Genomic DNA, 19714 nt, shown 5'->3' on the forward strand with positions numbered 1-19714 from the left:
GTAGCTTACAGAACAACTCCTACGGGAACTATTCCGCACAAGTCTTTCATCAGAAACCCGACTGGAACACTCTTACACCAGTGTAAAGATTGTAATATAGACTCAAACAAGTAAGGAAAGTCTAAAGTCGGGCGGGGCCGACTATATTATACCCTGCATCACTTTGTAGATCTAAATTTTCGATACCATATCACATCCGTCAAATATGATGGGCGCTATATATAAAGGTTTGTTCCCAACACATACATTTAAATATCACTCGATCTGGACAGAATGTAGACTTCTACAAAATCTACAGACACAAAATTTAAGTCGGCTAATGCACTAGGGTGGAACATAATGTTAAGGTGAGTACTATGTTTGGGGTTTTCACCAAAACACTAAATTAAAAGTACAAATATATTTATGAAGACGATTATATTTTGATCAAGTCTTGTCAAATAATGAATGGAATAAAAAGTAACCGTGAAAATAAACTGGTTTTCAGCTTGAAAACTGAACATAGTACTCAGCTTTAGTACAAAAATATGGGAAACATTTAAATCTGAAGCAATTTTAAAAAAACTTCGCAAACGTTTTTTTTATGATTTATCGCTCGATATATATGTATTAGAAGTTTAGGAAAATTAGGGTCATTTTTACAACTTTTCGACTAAGCAGTGGCGATTTTACAAGGAAAATGTTGGTATTTTGACCATTTTTGTCAAAATCAGAAAAACATATATATGGGAGCTATATCTAAATCTGAACCGATTTCAACCAACTGTGGCACGCATAGCTACAATGCTAATTCTACTCCCTTTGCAAAATTTCAACTAAATCGGTGTTAAAAATTGGCCTCTGTGGTCATATGAGTGTAAATCGGGCGAAAGCTATATATGGGAGATATATCTAAATCTGAACCGATTTCAACCAAATTTTGCACGCATAGCTACAATGCTAATTCTACTTCCTGTGCAAAATTTCAACCAAATCGGAGCAACAAATTGGCCTCTGTGGTCATATGAGTGTAAATCGGACGAAAGCTATATATGGGAGCTATATCTAAATCTGAACCGATTTCAACCAAATTTGGCATGCATAGCTACAATGCTAATTCTACTCCCTGTGCAAAATTTCAATTAAATCGGAGTAAAAGATTGGCCACTGTGGTCATATGAGCTATATCTAAATCTGAACCGATTTCAATAAAATTTGGCACACTTGACTACACTACTAATTGTACTCCTAGTGCAAAATGTCAAGCAAATTGGGGTAAAACTCTGGTTACTGGGGCCGTATTAGTCTATATCGGGCGAAAGATATATATGGTAGCTATATCTATATCTGAACCGATTTCAATAAAATTTGACACACTTGACTATAGCACTAATTTTTCTTCTTGTGCAAAATTTTAAGCAAATTAGGATAAAAATCTGGCTTCTGGGGCCATATAAGTCCATATCGGGCGAAATATATATATGGGAGCTATATCTAAATCTGAACCGATTTCAATAGGGTTATATTCTGAGCCAAAACACATACTTGTGCCAAATTTGAAGTCGATTGGACTAAAACTGCGACCTTGACTTTGATTACAAAAATGTGTTCACGGACAGACGGACATGGCTATATCGGCTCAGGAGCCCACCCTGAGCATTTTTGCCAAGGACACCATGTGTCTATCTCGTCTCCTTCTGGGTGTTGCAAACATATGCACTAACGTATAATACCCTGTTCCACAGTGTGGCGCAGGGTATAAAAAGTCGATTTTTCAAGTTCAGTCAAGTCAACTCTCAAATTTTGAAAATATTTACCTTCTATTTTTATTTAATTTAGTTTAGAGCCAATTAAACTAAAATCGATTGATCTATAAATCTTCATTAAGATAAGTCCCCAAATTCATAATAGTTAACGTAAACTTTAAACCTACTATTACCATACAAATTCCTTCGATAAACTGTGAGTAAATTATTATGAATATGGGCAAAGGCCTCGAACTTTTTTCAAGTTTTGCAAATTTAGAAGTCGACTCGACTATGAATAAATCGACTCCCATCTTTTGCGATTATTGAAAAAAATCTATTTTAACGACGCCACTTACGGCCTTTTGATATGTAAAATAATAAAAAAATATTAAATTCGCCTTTTAGTTCAAATTGGATCTTTTTAATTTTATCGGTTAATTTTGATTACTGATAGGCCGATTGAAGACTACAAAATGTTGACTTCAGTTATCCAAAATTGGTCCAAAGTATGGACTACAGACCATTGAAAGATTTGCACGATTTCGGTCCCACAGTAACAATGGTTTCCAATCTTGATGAGAATAACAATTCGTCGCTTGCTATTTGATATTTTAAAAATATATATGCTAAATTCATCCCGTTCAAATGCTTCGATTTAAATTTTCTTTAAAAAAATATATGCTGAATTCATCCCGTTCAAATGCATCAAGATTTAAATTTTCTTAAAAAATATAAATACCTATTTTATTAAATATATGGTCTTAATACTACGAGAAAATACAATATATGAAACTACACATATATCTAGTAGTGATGGTGTGGTTTTTTATAATTCCTACCACACTTACATCCAATCACACCAAATAATGAACAAATATATTTTTTTCATTTTTTGTTACTTGTTATTTATTTGTTTATATAATAAACAAATCAGCGCTCAGAAAATTTAAATACATTTTAATATGTACGAGTACATTTATTCTTGTCTGCTTCTGTATCTACACAAGACGTCTCATCATCATCATCAGTATATAAAAATGTGTTTAGAAAATGCTGATGCAGTAAAAGTATGGAAGCTAGGAGAATCTTAATGAGCAGAAACAGAGACTTGCCATACGCGAATGGTGTTGTCGGAGTAGCCAGCGAACAAGGTTTGGCCATCAGTGGACCAGGCCAAGGACAAGCATTGAGGTTGATCGGCCTTGGATCCATTGGAAACGATATCGGGGCGGAGTTCTTCAACAGTTTTCTTGCAAGCCAAATCCCAGATCTTGATGGAAGGACCATAAGCAACGCACAACCAGTAACGGTTGGGAGAGAAGCACAAAGCATTGATGATATCGTTGTGTTCCAAAGTGTACAAGTTCTTGCCGTCATTCAAATCCCACAAGAGAGCCTTAGAGTCCTTGCCACCGGAGGTGCAGAGGGAACCGTCAGGGGAAACGGTGACGGTGTTCAAGTAGCCATTGTGGCCGTGATGATTGTTCTTCAACTTGCAGTTAGCCAAGTTCCAGACCTTAACGGTGCGATCCCAACCGCAAGACACGATGATGGGGTTGGAGTGGTTGGGGGAGAAACGTACGCAAGATACCCAATCGGAGTGACCATCTTCTTGGATGGTGAATTTGCATTCAGCCAAAGTGTTCCACAACTTGATGGTCTTGTCACGAGAGCCAGAAACAATTTGACGGTTGTCAGCGGAGAAGGCTACAGACAAAACATCCTGCAATACATGAAGGAAAAAATCATTAGTACCCAAGCATAATATATTCAAAGGCATTGGCAAAACCAAATAAAGAATAACCAAAGTAAACCAAAACTTTGTCTTAGATAAATTTAACACTTACGCAGATCGCTCTCAGTACATGGGACAATAAGCAGAGAGAGTGATGTTCAGACACATTTGGTGTGCAGTGTAGAGATGACCATGACTCAACCAGAAATTCTGCCCCGCATGGGCGACATTTTTATAATCCTGAGATTGGTGCCTTTCAAGCTAAGTTAAGCAAAACTATCTAACCTAATAACCAAATTTTAAATAGGCACCAACTATTTTTTTTCTTTATTTCATTCAAACCAAAGCCCTAAGCTATATGCCCTATCTCATCATATCAACTGTATTATATACCATATGAAACAATTTTCCCCACCTTGGTGTGATCTTCGAAACGGCGGGTAGTTTTACCAGCAGCCAAATCCCACAAGCGCAATGTCTTATCCCAGGAACCAGACAAAGCGTAGTTGCCATCGGAGGACAAAACAACGTCACTGATGAAATGAGAGTGACCGTACAAACGCTTTTGGGGGAAACCGTAGTTGGTATCTTCATCACGGGTCAATTTCCAGACAATCAAGGTCTTGTCTAAAATAGAAAGAAATATATACGAAATCAATACAAATACCGACTAGGATGACAAAGATCCAAACGGATTATTGACTGAGTATAACCCAACTTTTGTAAGACCACTTGGATTTTTGTATACTTACCACGGGAAGCGGAGATGATGGTATCGGGATCCTTAGGGTTGGTGGCGATTTGTGTTACCCAGCCATTGTGTCCCAAAAGGGTACCACGCAATTGCAAAGTCTCAGACATTTCCTTTCAAAATATTTATTGCGGAGCGCAATCAAGCAGACGTCCAACCTCGAAAAAGGTTTCAGTGAAAAAGAAGGAAATAGTGTTGCGAAAACCAAAAGTATTTTATGAACGAGTACTCAATACCAAGTACTTGATAGTATGTGCTCTGATGCAACTAAATAGTGAGCAGCGGCATCAGCTACCCTGCCAACATTTTTTGAATTTGGGGGCGCTTCTGAGAATCCCCACTACGTTGAAAACAATCATATACGACATCAAAAACTCGTCGGAAAAGCGCCGTCACTATTGAGAAGTTGTACCACGCCAAGTTACTACGAAAAAGTTTCTCATCAGTGCAATTATTAGGTGCCTATTTAGATCAATTTCGAAGGACGCCAATAAGAACCCCTGCAAACTATCAGAAAAAGTGCATTTTAAGGTAATTGTAGAAGAATCATTGTGGTCAAGTAAAACACGATTGTGTAGATGTTTATTGATTTAACATTTATAATTTCTTATAAATATAACATTTTTCGGTTTATCTCATCACATTTAACATAATTTTTTGCATTAATAAAAGAATGATGTTGAGTTTTAAGCAGCCAGTTTGTTTATTTTCGATGGAGACAGCGTGCCTGGAAAAATATTTGAAAAACGATCACTTTATTCTATTTGGAAAGTCGAAAATTGTTCACCATATATCTTTCACAATTTTAAGCGTAATATCTATGTTTTCAAATCTTTACTTTCGTTTTTATTTAAATAAAATATAACAAGCTGGTTGCGCTTGGCGTTTCACAAAAAATAAAACGTTTGGAAAAACGTATAGTCTTGGCGACAACAGAATTCGAAGCCTTTTCGCACTTTTGCCTGTTTTTTTAGAAAAGAACCTAAAAAGTACATTTTCCGGGCAAAATGCAAAAAAAGTACCCATTTTTTACAAGAAAAGAAAACGCCATTAGTTTAACGGTTGCCATGGGAACTCGAAATTCCCATTTACTCTAAATTCAAATATACGCACCGTTTGTTCAACTAAATACCGCGATTGCAACGGGAAAACATTTAAGTTATTTTCACATCCTTTTGTTCTTCAAAGTCTTTGTTTATTCGTTTTCTCTATGAAGTTTATTTTCATAATTTGACATATATTTTGAAAAGAGTACGTTCAGTCAGCGCATATTCCAAATTATGGGCGTTTACATTATAAAATTGACGTATTTTGGAGGAAAACTTGTGTTTTGAACTTGAATTTTTGTATGGGGAAAACGTCTCATTTTGATAGGTTTCAAGGTTTGATAGGTTTGAAAAGGGAAAACATTTCAAACCCCAAAACATGCTTAGTGAGAAAGCCATATAAGGTACCCATTGGTTGGATCAATACTTTTATGTGAACGACCCATCAATTAATTAAGAGCCGCTACTAGTGGGAATGTTAATGACAATGCGTCTATATCTTTCTCTTTTTCTCCTATTGGTCGAAAAGGGAATATTAAATATTGGAGCAAGATATTCATTGCTTTCTGTCCGTTCGTTAAAAATTGTTTCTCTTTTTTGAACGAAACCACTACAGTCATCTCTGTTTTTCTTTCGGTCTTAAATTGTTCTTTCATATTCACTCGCTCAGTCGCTCGCCGTATTTTCACTCGTTCGTATCGTTCGTTTTTAGGTTTATTTTATCGTGTAATTTAGCAATTAGAGACGTTGCTGGAATTTGCATTTTGTCTTTTCTCTTTTTTGTGAAATTGCAAATTTCTTACAACGCCCAAAAGAAGAAAATATAGAGAAAAAAAACAAGGGAAATTGCAATTTCCGCAAAACATTAAAACAACAAACTAACCCAAACACCAATTCCATTATCTTGGATTATATAAAATTTTCTTCGACCCTCTGTGTTAATAAAAGCCGTCAAAATTGAATCGACAAAGATTGACGAGACTTTTTCCTCTACTTCAACTGCAATGGAGGATAAAGCAACAACCAAAGATCTGGATCAATGGATTGAACAGTTGAACGAGTGCAATCAATTGACAGAAGCCCAAGTTCGAACTCTTTGTGAGAAGGTAAGGCATTAATTTTCCATTGCAAAATAAAGACGGTGACAAATGCTCAGACTGAAAAAAAATATCACATGCAGGCAATAAAAAAATATAAGGAATATGTGAAAAAAAAACCATTGCCAATTTGAGTCAGTAGGGAGTGTGTCAAAGTCGGAATAAATTTTGTTTGACGGCGTTAATAGATTTTGACAATAATAGCTTTCTATACAAAAGCAGTGTTAATTTATTAAATTTAGGAAAATATCTACGGAAATTCTTGACTGTTAGAGACCCATAGATATCTCAAAATGTATTTGTTATATTTTTGTACTTTTCGGCCTACTTTACAAATCGGTTGTTTATGTATCTCATATTTTCATGTGTTTGTATAATTTTAACTTTTGCTAGAATATATATCTTAAAATAATATAATTAAAGACTTGAAATTTGTGTATGTAAAATTTATGCAGTATTTGAAATTTTAAAAATATTCTGAAATTTGATGAATATAGATTTAAAATAGGCTACAGAAGATAATTTTTCTAAAAACATTAATTCGCTGTTGTTAATTTCTATGTAGATTTTACAAATACCGAAGAATAATTTCAGCCTTGCATTTAAAATTTAGCCTGTTTATTTCAATGGAGTGTTTTGTTTTGCTACGCGTTTATATTGACGGCATTGGTTCGGGTTGGCGCCGTTAGTAATTGCTTCGACTTTGGGTTATTATTGTAAATTAATGGTATTTATTGATGTGGACTCTTTCGCGCATACATCATATTCATGAGAGACAGAAGAGATGAGAAGATGTTTTTACATTCTAACGGCCATTTTCATCGTTCTCCCAATCTTCGTTAAGTTCGTATTGTCTTGTTTTATCCGCAGTACAGATGCTTGTAAGAAAAAAGGTGATAGCAGTCTTAACTGCAAAGCACTATAAGAATTTGAGAGAGAACGAAGTTTTTGTTTATACTCATTTTAAAGAGAATTTTTTATGATGCTTAAAAAAATAAAATAATATTAATTTGTATCTGTTATTTTAATATTTTCTTATTAATTTGCGATTATTTGCGATCTTTATTACATTTATTCCTTCAAACATGCTTCTAAAAAAGGGGAATTTTTCGAAATGGATAGACGAGAAATCAAAGGCATTTGCAAATTTAAGGTTATGTTCTTTTTCCCCAAGTATTTTAGTGAAGAAAAAAAAAATACAAAACATTATCCATCGTATGAAATAAGGAATTGTACGCATTCAATGGCAAATTTGAACATGTGGCTCCTTATAGACTAGGTCCCCTGAATATGTGCCACAATGGATGAGTTTAATTACACATTGACTTGTTATCCAGGAATTGGCTGCATTACAATACAGTATCAGTTAGTATCCTTTCCAAAGTAAAATTGTATCAGCAACCTTCAGAGGGAAACTTTTATATTTGTACTTAACCATTTTGATCTTCTGGCTTGCCGATTTTAAACAGGTCCGATGATGTTAATGTTTCTTCAGTGTGTGTGTGTGTGTACATGTGTCATCTTGTAGTAGAATAAAGTACCTTGAGACCGGTTTTCATTTCGTCCAGGCAAAAATTCTCGTATTCAAACATTTCATAGAAACGAGAAAAAGTTTTTACTTGACCGTTTTAGTTTAAACCTGTTCCATTTGGCAAATTTATCCTATAATCGTACAACACAAATTGCACTCGTTTATCTTGGCTTGGAAGAAGATGTTCAACGACTTTCCTTCCATATATACATACAAAACCATAAGAAATTATTAGCCCTTTTTTAGGTTTTCCCTTTTGCGTCTTAAAACACAATTTGGCTGGCTTTCTTTTATTAAATGTCGTTTATATATGTTACTAACAAGACAAATATATTTGCACTAAATGACCTTGAATAAGACCATATAAAGAACAATGAACTTCCGATTGAAGGTATTTGTGCAAGGTGTTTTGTGGTATTTATAAAACGGCCGAATAATTTAAAATTCTCAATAAAATGTAAACAAAGTTTGTCAATTGTGGTTTTCAGGGTTTAAAATTTGATTGAAGTTTTGTGGATCATGTGACTGCTGACCAACATCCTGGAATGGATAAGGTATAACTTATCTCTTATCAATAAGGTCAGAATGATTGTAAATTTTGTATATGAATCGAAAGAAGTCTTCTAGTTCTCGAACATCTCAATGGACAAGCGGAATTATATCTCGCACCAACAACATTCATTTATTGTAATATGTGAAAACTTGTACATTTTGATAAGCGGGCAGCTATATTCTAATTCTGAACTGATACAACTTATATTTTGCAGATTTATGGGACATTATAGTGAATTTTTTCGTTTAATAAACAGTATGTTTTGCCCAAATTTGTCAAAATTGCGTGATACATAATTTGGAGCCTAAAAATATATCTGAATCATTATGGTTGATATTTTACAGACCTAAAGAATACCATGAATTATTATCTTAACCCCTTACCACCCTCCGTTCCCAAATAAGGACATCTTTTTCATGTCAAACAACTATGAGCTACGCATAAGTTTTGTAATCTTAAATATACGTATTACATCTTTATACTTCATCTGGTCTATAAAAAAAAGACACTTGGTCGCATTTGATAAACAAGTGTCGTATACAGTGCGTTCTATTCTTGTTATTTTTCCGATAACTTTCGTATAGTTTTATGTGTACCAAGTAATCTATTTCGATTGTGTGTATATAAAACTGTTAAGTCTATTGTAATAACAATTTTAAAATTGTACTACCAGGTAATGGAGATTTTTGGAGAATTTCGTGGACATCTTTTTTCTAAAAAGTTTAAGTTTATTTAAATAGTTTTATTTAGTAGTTACTGAGTTAATAAAAACCCATAAAATAAATTTTTGTCCGGCAGTTTCATTTTGGGCTTTAATGGGTTACTCGAATCGAATCAAACAATGTAGACAATATTAGTTGGAATCAGCAATACATAGTATGTACAGTGAAATCTCCCAAACTTTATTTTCTTAATTCTATTGAATATTTTCTTCCAAATCCACTGTTTTGTTTTCGATGTTCCAAAATATTCCACTTATCCATATTCAACTTTTATGAAGATCTGATAACAATAGTCACTTCTATTTTTAGGCAGTATCTGAAGTTGGTTCTGCTAATTTAATTTTCATAATTTCTTTATGACTCTATACCATAAAAATGTATTTATATATATCTAGTAATAAATTTACAGGAAACGGAAATACATTTCAATAACCCAAAGATATGTTTATTGCAAAAAAATATATATGTATATATTGTTTTCTAAAGACATATGGGTAAAAATATATGATACACTAGAACAAAATAGATTAATAATATATGTGTCATTGTTTACATATGCAGACATAAAGACTGCCTCATGTTAAATGGGGCTACTGAGAATAACAAAATACAGCGGACTGGCGGACAGTACATATCTGCAATAATCTTTAGTCGCACTGAATCTTTATTTATTAGGTAAGGTATAGCGTGTGGCAGCCCCTTATTTTTAGACTCACTTAGGCTATCAGTCCATTGTGATTCCACAAGCAGTGAGCTTCTCTTTTATCAATGAGCGCTGCCCGATACTATGTTTAGCTCAATGACGGCGTTTCACATTATTGAGAAACTACTTAGAGAAGCTTGGAAAATCTCGGATAATATCACTAGTGGATAATCTACCGTTGAAAACTGGGATTGAACCCATGACCCATTGCAAGGCGGGAATGCTAACCATTGCACTACGGTCGAAGAGTTTCCCAGATTAAAACACAGATGTTTTGCATTCCACATCATTCCCTAAAATATTTTACGCTGTTTTTTTTTTGTGAGGCTATATGATGTTTTTCTAGGCATGTGTGTATGTAGAGCCAAACGGCGTTTCACATTATTGAGAAACTACTTAGAGAAGCTTTGAAAATCACGGATAATATCACTAGTGGATAATCTACCGTTGAAAACTGGGATTGAACCCATGAACCATCGTATGCAAGGCGGGAATGCTAACTATTGCACTACGGTCGAAGAGTTTCCCAGATTAAAACGCAGATGTTTTGCATTCCACATCATTCCCTAAAATATTTTACGCTGTTTTTTTTTTTTTTTGTGAGGCTATATGATGTTTTTTTAGGCATGTGTGTATGTACCCATGGTGCATAATATAATTTTTCTACATAAAAACAGAAATTAACACATCGTGACACTTTAAGTAAACAAAAATAGATAGAAAAATGCGAGCATGTTATCTAGTATAAATAAATTAGGAAATAAATTTGGGCAAATTTTAATGGCATATGGAATCTTAGTGTTCCTGTATAAAATGCATAAGAAATAATAATGAAATGTGTTGGTATTATCATAATTTTCAAGTCACTTCAGTTTATCGATTCTACTCGATTATTGTAGGAATGTTAGCCAGAAAATTGGTATTACTAGGGAATATATTTTTTTGGGGGAGCATTAATTCCGATTACCCATAGCATACATCATTCCCCCGTTGTTTTAAATTTGCAATTAAGAAAATTCAAGGAGATATTTACTATTGCGTTCTTTGTTATTTGCCCCATTCCTTTTTTTATAAATACACACAGTACTTTCAATTTGGGGTTGTTTCACTACGAGAACATCTATGTCTGTTATTTAAAAACAGACTATGAGTCAGCAATGGCAACCTACTAATCAACCAGCCAGCTAGTCAACTAGCCGTTTCTCAGTCCCAACGATACATAGTATGTGTGTTTTTTTGTTCGATAGATAGGCTCGCGCTAACCAACACCCAGCAGCAGTATGGTGTCGACTGCTATATTTACGCCTTGTTTATGCTCATTTTCTATGCTAACGGGAGATTTTTTGATTTGTTTTCCTCTTATGTCTTTTTATTTTTCCTTGATTAGAGTTCAGTCTTCAGTACGATTGTTTATATTGTGGCACATTTTTAGTTGCTGTTGTAGTAAACAAGAAATATGGGGGGAACGCATTGTAGATAAATTGATTGATTTTGTATAATACCGTAGTGTAGGGCCTATAAACGACCATTCATATCTTACAAAAGATATTTTTGTATTGTACTTAAAAATGCCCACTTTCCCAGAGTACATTTCGGAAGAGGAGAAATTTTGGTGATATTCTTTTTGTACTGCGTAAAATTTGACGAACATATAGATTTGTGACGTTACTCCCTTACCTTGAGCCAAACAAGGAATCGGTACTGTGGTATCACAATCAGTGTAGCCAATGTTTTTTTGGCTCTTGTCCCCAAATTAGGATGTTTTTACCCCAAAAATCCACAATTTAAATTAAAATTACTCACAAAAATCCCAAATAAATTTTTGACAAGTTATTATGAGAAAATTAAGAAAACCATTAGCCGTCTTCCAATTAATTAACGAAAATTTACCTCTAAATAATCAAGTAATAATAATAATGGTGAGCGATCAATATGAATGTGGACCATCTGCATCATTTCTACATTTATGGGATATGTTCTTGTCCAAATCAACGATGAAAACTGATGAGGGGGCAACATTTAAGGCTGAGTCCTCACGAAAAGTTATCACAAACACAAAAAAATTTTTTTCTGATTCAATCACGAAATTAATTGATCCAATTAATTTTTAACTGAAATGTCTTCAATCACAGAAATGGTAGTATCAATTAAAAAATTAATTGAAGGTCAATTAAAAAGTTAATTGATCCAATTAAAAAATTAATTGATACTATTATTTTTGTGATTGATTTTTGTTTCAATTATTCAATTTGATGAATCAATTAAATTTTTAATTGAATATTTTTTAGAACTCAATTAAAATTTTAATTGGAAACATTTTCGTGAAATTTTTTTGTGTGCAATTGTAGAAAAATATCATAGCCAAGCTGCCCAAGTGCTCCATTCCCACCCTATTGTCTTCATTGCAATAAAAAGGAGCAAATTGTTTTCTATTTTTTTTTTTAATTTTGACGATTCGTTGTGCTTAACCCTCTAATGCCCCAACTTTTTTGCCGTCTGATTAAATATTCAATGTTAACGACACAAAAGCAAGAAAACGAAACAAGAAAAATTCTGTATATGTTACAAAGCCTCTTGAACGGATTTTACTATGTTTTGTTTTTATTTTACCCATTTTTGTTGTCTTAATGTGTGTTTTACTAAAAGCTTACTGATTTTTCGAAGATTTTCGAGGAATTGGGCATTAGAGGGTTAATAAAAAGAATTTCATGTAAACGGTTTTTATTACACTGCACCAATTTCGAAAAAAAACGAAAAATCCCGAATTTTATGGAAATTCCTCCTTCAAATCTTGAAGTCCCCAACTCTAACAATTTCGTCCTTATTCACGAAAATATATCCCCAATTTGGGGATACTGCCAATATTGGTAACCTTCAAGTATGCACATATCCTGCTAATTTAACCAGATGTCTAGATTTAATCCACCGTGGTGCAATGGTTAGCATGCCCGCCTTGCATACACAGGTCGTGGGTTCGATTCCTGCTTCGACCGAACACCAAAAAGTTTTTGAGCGGTGGACTATCCCACCTCAGTAATGCCGTTCGGACTCGGCTATAAAAAGGAGGTCCCTTGTCATTGAGCTTAACATGGAATCGGGCAGCACTCAGTGATAAGGGAGAAGTTCACCAATGTGGTATCACAATGGACTGAAGAGTCTAATTAATCTGATACATCGGACTGCCACCTAACCTAGATTTAATCTGCATAAATTGCTAGTTCACAATAATTAATTTCGCTATTATTCGCGTAGTGACGATAAAATGTATGTATGGTGTTTCCTCATGGGCTTCTCACATTTATGTTCTTCTTGCAACATTATTGCAAATACACGTAGACCTCGCTTTGCGTCACAGATACGTTTCAAAAAACACCACGCAAACTGAAACGACGCAAAGTGAATTATGAGTTTTTATGGCAAACCATGCAAAGATTAGAGATAGATAACAATGATAACAATGCAACTTCGAAAATCTAACGACGTAAAGTGAAAACTAGTACTGATTCATAAAGGACGCAAAGCGAGGTCTAAGTGTATAGACTTTTTGAATATATTAAGAAATTAGAACGTCGAAAAAGTTGGAAAGTTGGGAAAACGAATTTGTCACATTTTCACATAGTCGAAAAGTTGATATTTCTCACCATAAGACAGTTGATACCGAGTTACCCATACATTCTGTTAAAAAATTGAAATATTAGGGCAAAAATCTTCAAATCGTCCATCTTCGTGATAAAAACTTGGCAAAACTCATTCGTTGTCTGGTTATATTTAAAAGATATCTAGTCGATATGTACTTCTTTATATAAATAATAAAGTCACATACTATTTAAACTTTTAAATGTACAAAAATTACAATTTCCAAAAATACTTGCCTTTTTATTCCGATTGCAATTAATTCCTAACAAAAAAATCATTAAAGTTTTGGTTTGTTAAGTATGTGTAAAAAATATTAACGCCTAATAAATGATATACCCATTTGGTTTATTTACCCTGATCCCGGGTATATATTAAACCGCTATTATAAACCACATCATATCAACATTTGCTGTCATCTAACCTAAATTGGTTGATATTCGAAGACGTGAAATTTTAGTATTTTGTACTTTATACCTGCTAATATTATATGCACACATCATTGTGTGGATGTAGAGTGTGTATGTACGTTTGCGTATTTTGATGTATAGATGTTGCTAAAAATCTATCTTAAGTATGTGTAGCTCTTTTTATTCTCTCTGGTATCGATGTGTATGTTTGGTCGTCTGCTCTATTCAAATTAAGTCAAAATAAATTATTAATGCCAAAAAAGTAGTGACTTCATATTATTGTATGTCTCTTTTTTCCTGGCTCTTATCGGCTCCCACTATATTCCCCTTGCTATTTTTTTTGGTTTCCTACATGTTTTTGTTTGTTTTTTGCTTTTCTTGTTATTCACGATATTGGTGTGTTTTGATGATAGGAGGAAAAAATGTCTACACTATATAGGCTTTGATTTTGTTTATTTTGTTTTGCTTGAGTTTGTTTTTTAACGCAATATATTTGTTGTTTTGTCCAAATATTAAATCTTTTTGGGTTTGTGTTCTTCAGGTAGAGAGAAAAAGTTTTTTTTGCCATTTTTAAACCGTTTGAAGTAGAATGAGTTTGTGTCGTCACACATGGTTTCTATTTAGATTTGAAAGACTAATTGAAATTTGTTGATAAAATTCGAATGCAATTCGCATCACAAATAAATTAACACATATGAAAAAAAATGTATATGAAAAAAAAAAAACAAAAATACCTTATGTTAATAGATATCACCAAAGCGCCACGATATTGAAATCGGTATATCACACAAATACAAAGTTTTTGAATGGCTCTTAAATTTTAAAATTGTATTGTAATAACTAAACTAGAAGGACCTTCGAAACTATATTAAAGGGATACTGTGATCTTAAATACATATTTATGCTCAGGTTATAATACTTTAATCTGTAGGAAGACCTTGCCTACCATTGAATCTCCTTCTGATCTTATCTAGCCATCTCTTTGTTGTTATATGACCCATTTCCTCCATTCTTCATGGCATTAAGTTTAGGGGATTGTTATTAGACCAAGAACGCAAGTTTAACACAAATATGGCAAATTTTCTTAAACGTTTGATTATCGTCATTTCTCCAAAAATCATGTTTAATGTAGGCTAAAATCGACCTGTGACGATCAATGCCCGGAAAATGGTTCAACTGCATTAACTTTGATATAAAAAGTCTTCTTTCCAGTTCGCAAATGACATTTTAATTTTTGGTAATTGCAATATTTACTGTTTGTCTTATAAAATAATATGCATATTTAATATGTAACAACAACATTATAATGTATATGAGTTATCTTTTATTTGCACATAATATTTGGAAAAAGAAATCAGACTTTTTTTGAATTTTTTAAATTATTAATTACCATGACTCATTGTCTGAGACTGAAACAAAGCGATGGTATTTATCACCATAGGTGCATTAGTCCTCAATAAAAAATTATTATGAATTATGTACTTTTGTATATATACATTGATAGACACGTACTGTGTTCTAATATTTATAGAAAACCTTCAAATTTAAAAACCGGGTTTGTACGTAAACAAAAAAACATTATCTGACAATGTTGAGGAAAAAATGAATTAAATGAAAAAAAAAGAAAATAAATAAATCAGGTGAAAGGTTACTCCATACGTCATATTCAAGATGAGATTTCATTCGCACATACTCTAGGGAGTATGATCCTAAAACTTTTTTAAATAGTTTTCGCTACATTAAAGCAGAATGAAACCTTAATAAATGTTCAGTAAAACATTATTATAAAATAAAAAAATATAAAAATGATTATTTGTATATTTCACTAACTCTTAAAAAAAATCCTGAACACATTTCTACGATGTATGGGGTGGAATACACGGTTGCCACTCGAGCAAAAATAATCTACCAAAATTTAGAGAAAATTTAACCATAAAACTACCAAACAAAAAAAAAATGTATTTCTATAGAAAATATTGTCAATAATTTTTTCTAAGAAAATTTTGTTAAAATTTTATATCTATAGAAAATTTTGTCAAAATTTTATTTCTATAGAAAATTTTTTCAAAATTTTATTACTATAGAAAATTTTGTCAAAATTTTATTCCATAGAAAATTTTGCCAAAATTTTATTTCTATAGAAAATTTTGTCAAAATTTTATTTCTATAGGAAATTTTGTCAAAATTTTATTTCTATAGAAAATTTTGTCAAAATTTTATTTCTATAGAAAATTTTGTCAAAATTTTATTTCTATAGAAAATTTTGTCAAAATTTTAGTTCTATAGAAAATTTTGCCAACATTTTATTTCTATAGAAAAATTTGTCAAAATTTTATTTTTATAAAAATTTTATTTTTATAGAAATTTTTGTCAAATTTATTTCTATAACAAAATTTGTCAAAATTTTATTTCTATAGAAAATTCTGTCAAAATTTTATATCCTTGGAAAATTTTCTCAAAATTTTATTTCTATAGAAAATTTTGTCAAAATTTTATTTCCATAGAAAATTTTGTCAACATTTTATTGCTATAGAAAAATTTGTAAAAATTTTATATCTATAGAAAATTTTGTCAAAATTTTATTTCTATAGAAAATTTTGTCAAAATTTTATTTCTATAGAAAATTCTGTCAAATTTTTTTTCTATAGAAAATTTTGTCAAAATTTTATTTCTTTCAACATAGAATTTTGTCAAGGCTTTTTCAAAACTTTGTTTTTATAGAAAATTTTGTCAAAATTTTATTTCTATAGAAAGTTTTATCAATTTTTTTTTCTATAGAAAATTTTGTAAATTTTTTTTTCTATAGAAAATTTTGTCAAAATTTTATTTCTATAGAAAATTTTGTCATAATTTTATTTATATAGAAAATTTTGTCAAAATTTTATTTATATAGAAAATTTTGTCAAAATTTTATTTATATAGAAAATTTTGTCAACATTTTATTTATATAGAAAATTTTGTCAAAATTTTATTTCTATAGAATTATTTATTTGAACATTTTAATAAATTCTAAAAAAAGTGAATTACATATTTCGACTTAGGAAGCTATTACAAAAGCTTCTAAGTGCTATCTAATCTCTAATCTCATGGAATACCAGAGAACTGAAAAAAAATCGTATAAGTTAGTAAGATCATGAACTGGCTTTTATTATTGCAAGGTAGAACTTTTTTATGCTGTTTTGTATGACCGATAAAGGTTCTGAAGACATCAGTAAAATGATATGCCATCTAACTTAATTTCTTAAAAATTTATAAGAATGTTCTCAAAATCTGAGTTATCACGCTGTCTGATATGGGTGACAACGACAGGAATAAATTCTAAGTCGATCTAGCTATGTCAACAAAACAAGTTATCGACTAGAAACTTGGCATAAGTAGTTGGTGGTGATCCGATCCGGTTGAAATTTGGAAGATGATGTTAGTATATGCCCCTAAAAACCTTACAAAAATTGGTCGATATCGATCCATAATTATTTATAAATCATCCCCATCGATTTTGCTCGCGGAGCCTCTTGGATGTGCAATTCGAACTTACGGCCGTATATACATACGTCTTTACTACCTTATTTTGTGTATATAAATGCATTTATTGTTTTACTTATAAATTAAATTAATATTTATAAAATTATGAGGGTTGGTGTTAATCATATTTATATGATTGTAATAAATCTGGCTTTATTTTTATTTATTTATTTTTAGTCACCTTGAAAGAAACCTTTTTTAAGGTGACTAAAAATAAATAAATATGGAGCGCTAAAGCGCAAGTATTATTAGTAGGAGCAAATTATAAGGGAAATTATTAGCTTTCTCTAACGCGTGATATGATTTGTGGCTTTGGGAGGCATTCTCCAGATTAAAAGATTTTGATTTGTTTCACAATTAACAAATGAATCCACTATTGATTGATAAAATGTCTGCTTAGCTCACTATTCGATTAACGTTAACACCTATACAATTAAAATAGCTGAACGAATTCCCCATTGTAGAAACCTTGAAAACATGGTATATTTGTATGTTACACAAATAGTTACCAAAATATGTGTCCTCGTCACCATATGACCCAATTCTCAATTGTGGAGTAATACACATTTTTGTGTAAATATACGTGTAAGGGAGACGATTGCACAGCTTTTTAGACCATTCTGACATGTATTGTACAAAACCATGTATAAAGTAGAGGTGTGCACGTGACACGAAATTGTCGTGACTCACGAACATTTTCGTGATTCGTGCGTGAGTCGTGAGTCACGCTCATGACAACAGCGTGAGTGTGCGTGAGCGTGATTAACAAACCAAAATGTCGTGCGTGAGCGTGAGTCACGAAAATAATATCTTCGTGAGTGTGCGTGAGTAAAGAATTACACTCACGAAAATATTCCTGCTCTCCAACATAAAACGCTTAAGAGTTAAATTCAATTAAAATTTTAGTGACACCTGGGATGGTAAGAGTTTAATAGCAATCTCGATTTTAATAATGCTCATGTTTTCAGACACTTCGGTAAGGTAAATTAATCATAAAATTATTCGTGAGTCACGATATTTTTCGTGAGTCACGATATTTTTCGTGAGTCACGGTATTTTTCATGAGTCACGACGTTTTCGTGCGTGAGTGTGCGTGAGTACAAATTTTCTTTTCGTGAGTGTGCGTGAGCGTGAGTCCTACAAAAAATATCGTGCGTGAGTGTGCGTGAGTATGATTTTTCAGTCGTGAGTGTGCGTGGGCGTGAGTAAACTATTACTCACGTGCACACCTCTAGTATAAAGCTTTGTTTGGCTAATTCATTCATAGACAGACGGTTTATATTCGCATTGCAAATTTACAACCTACGCTGTATTAACTAAAAAACACTTAAAAAGTGAGAACAAAACAAATTATTTCATAAACTAGAGAGGGGGGAAAAGAGAACCATATGTTAAGAAAACAGGTTAGGGGGAAATATGCATTCGTTTATTCTAAAACCCTCTGTAATTTGGATTCAACAAAAGTGAAAGATTAACCAAGGGTGTGGAATATGATAAGGGTTGTTTCGAACAAAAATACAATAAATATAAATCGATGTTATCATTTTGTAAATATCTTTATTTCATCAAATTATTCGATGACTCATACAATCCGTGTATCATCCAACTATACATCTATTGATTAAAATGAAACAAATACATAAACACACACTTCTTAAATGGGCTATGATGAGAGGAAAATCCAAAGCTACGGAAATAGAAGAATGAATGAATGCATTCATTCATTTTATTATTTACAAAACAAAAAAATAATGAAAACAAAATACATTTTCACCAAGTTGTTTTGATTTCGAATTGAAGCCGGCATAATTTCTATATGTGGCGCTGGGGCTGTGACTACAGCATGGGCATGGGTACAATAAGCGACGTCGAAGTACAGGTGTTTGTGTGTCATAAAAAATGCCGTCATTCTAATTTGAAAGTAAGAGAAAAAAACAAAACAACTACGCAACCGGTAACTGACTTAATGGAGAACTGAGAATGAGAGTATAGAAAGAATTTCGTATTTGGAAAATTCCTATTCCCAAATACGTGGTTAATATTTTAAGCTAAAATTTTTATCAATGTTATTTAGGTATCCTTTGTCAAATATTTTATTGCGTTTCGAAAGTTCTTAAAAATCCACATAGTAATCCTTTTACTATTTCAATGACGTGGTTATTTTATTTCAAGGCCATTTTTGCCTTGCTTGACGATAGTAGTTGCTGTTAGCTTTGAACTTTTGAAGAACATTTATATTCGTTTTTTTTTTACTTTCACAGTACATTAGTGGCCACAGTGGTAG

The 19714-nt window shown here is 32.3% G+C and overlaps 2 protein-coding genes across 2 annotated transcripts in view; one reads left to right on the plus strand and one right to left on the minus strand.

Moving 5' to 3' along the window:
• Positions 1–2606: 2606 nt before the first annotated feature.
• Positions 2607–4406, minus strand: Rack1 (Receptor of activated protein kinase C 1). Its single transcript, XM_075297394.1, has 3 exons — positions 4215–4406; positions 3878–4089; positions 2607–3450 (listed from the first exon to the last, which is right to left on the minus strand). The coding sequence occupies exons 1-3, from the start codon at positions 4321–4323 to the stop codon at positions 2815–2817; spliced, it is 957 nt and encodes a 318-aa protein (XP_075153509.1). The 5' UTR covers positions 4324–4406; the 3' UTR covers positions 2607–2814.
• A 1709-nt stretch (positions 4407–6115) lies between these two features.
• Positions 6116–19714, plus strand: part of mts (protein phosphatase 2 catalytic subunit mts) — a 37814-nt gene continuing 24215 nt past the window's right edge. The window contains exon 1 of the mRNA XM_075297395.1: positions 6116–6365. Coding sequence (XP_075153510.1) covers positions 6264–6365 — 102 coding nt within the window. The 5' untranslated portion in view covers positions 6116–6263. The remainder of the gene's footprint in view (positions 6366–19714) is intronic.

This window comes from Haematobia irritans, chromosome 2, assembly GCF_050003625.1.
Source record: "Haematobia irritans isolate KBUSLIRL chromosome 2, ASM5000362v1, whole genome shotgun sequence".
NCBI lineage: Eukaryota > Metazoa > Arthropoda > Insecta > Diptera > Muscidae > Haematobia > Haematobia irritans.

Coding starts and splice junctions, on each gene's coding strand:
- Rack1 (XM_075297394.1), bottom strand. CDS start 4,323: ATGTCTGAGACTTTGCAATTGCGTGGTACCCTTTTGGGACACAATGGC. Junction 4,090..4,214: donor CATCATCTCCGCTTCCCGTG/GTAAGTATACAA, acceptor TTTCTATTTTAG/ACAAGACCTTGATTGTCTGG. Junction 3,451..3,877: donor GTTTCGAAGATCACACCAAG/GTGGGGAAAATT, acceptor CATGTATTGCAG/GATGTTTTGTCTGTAGCCTT.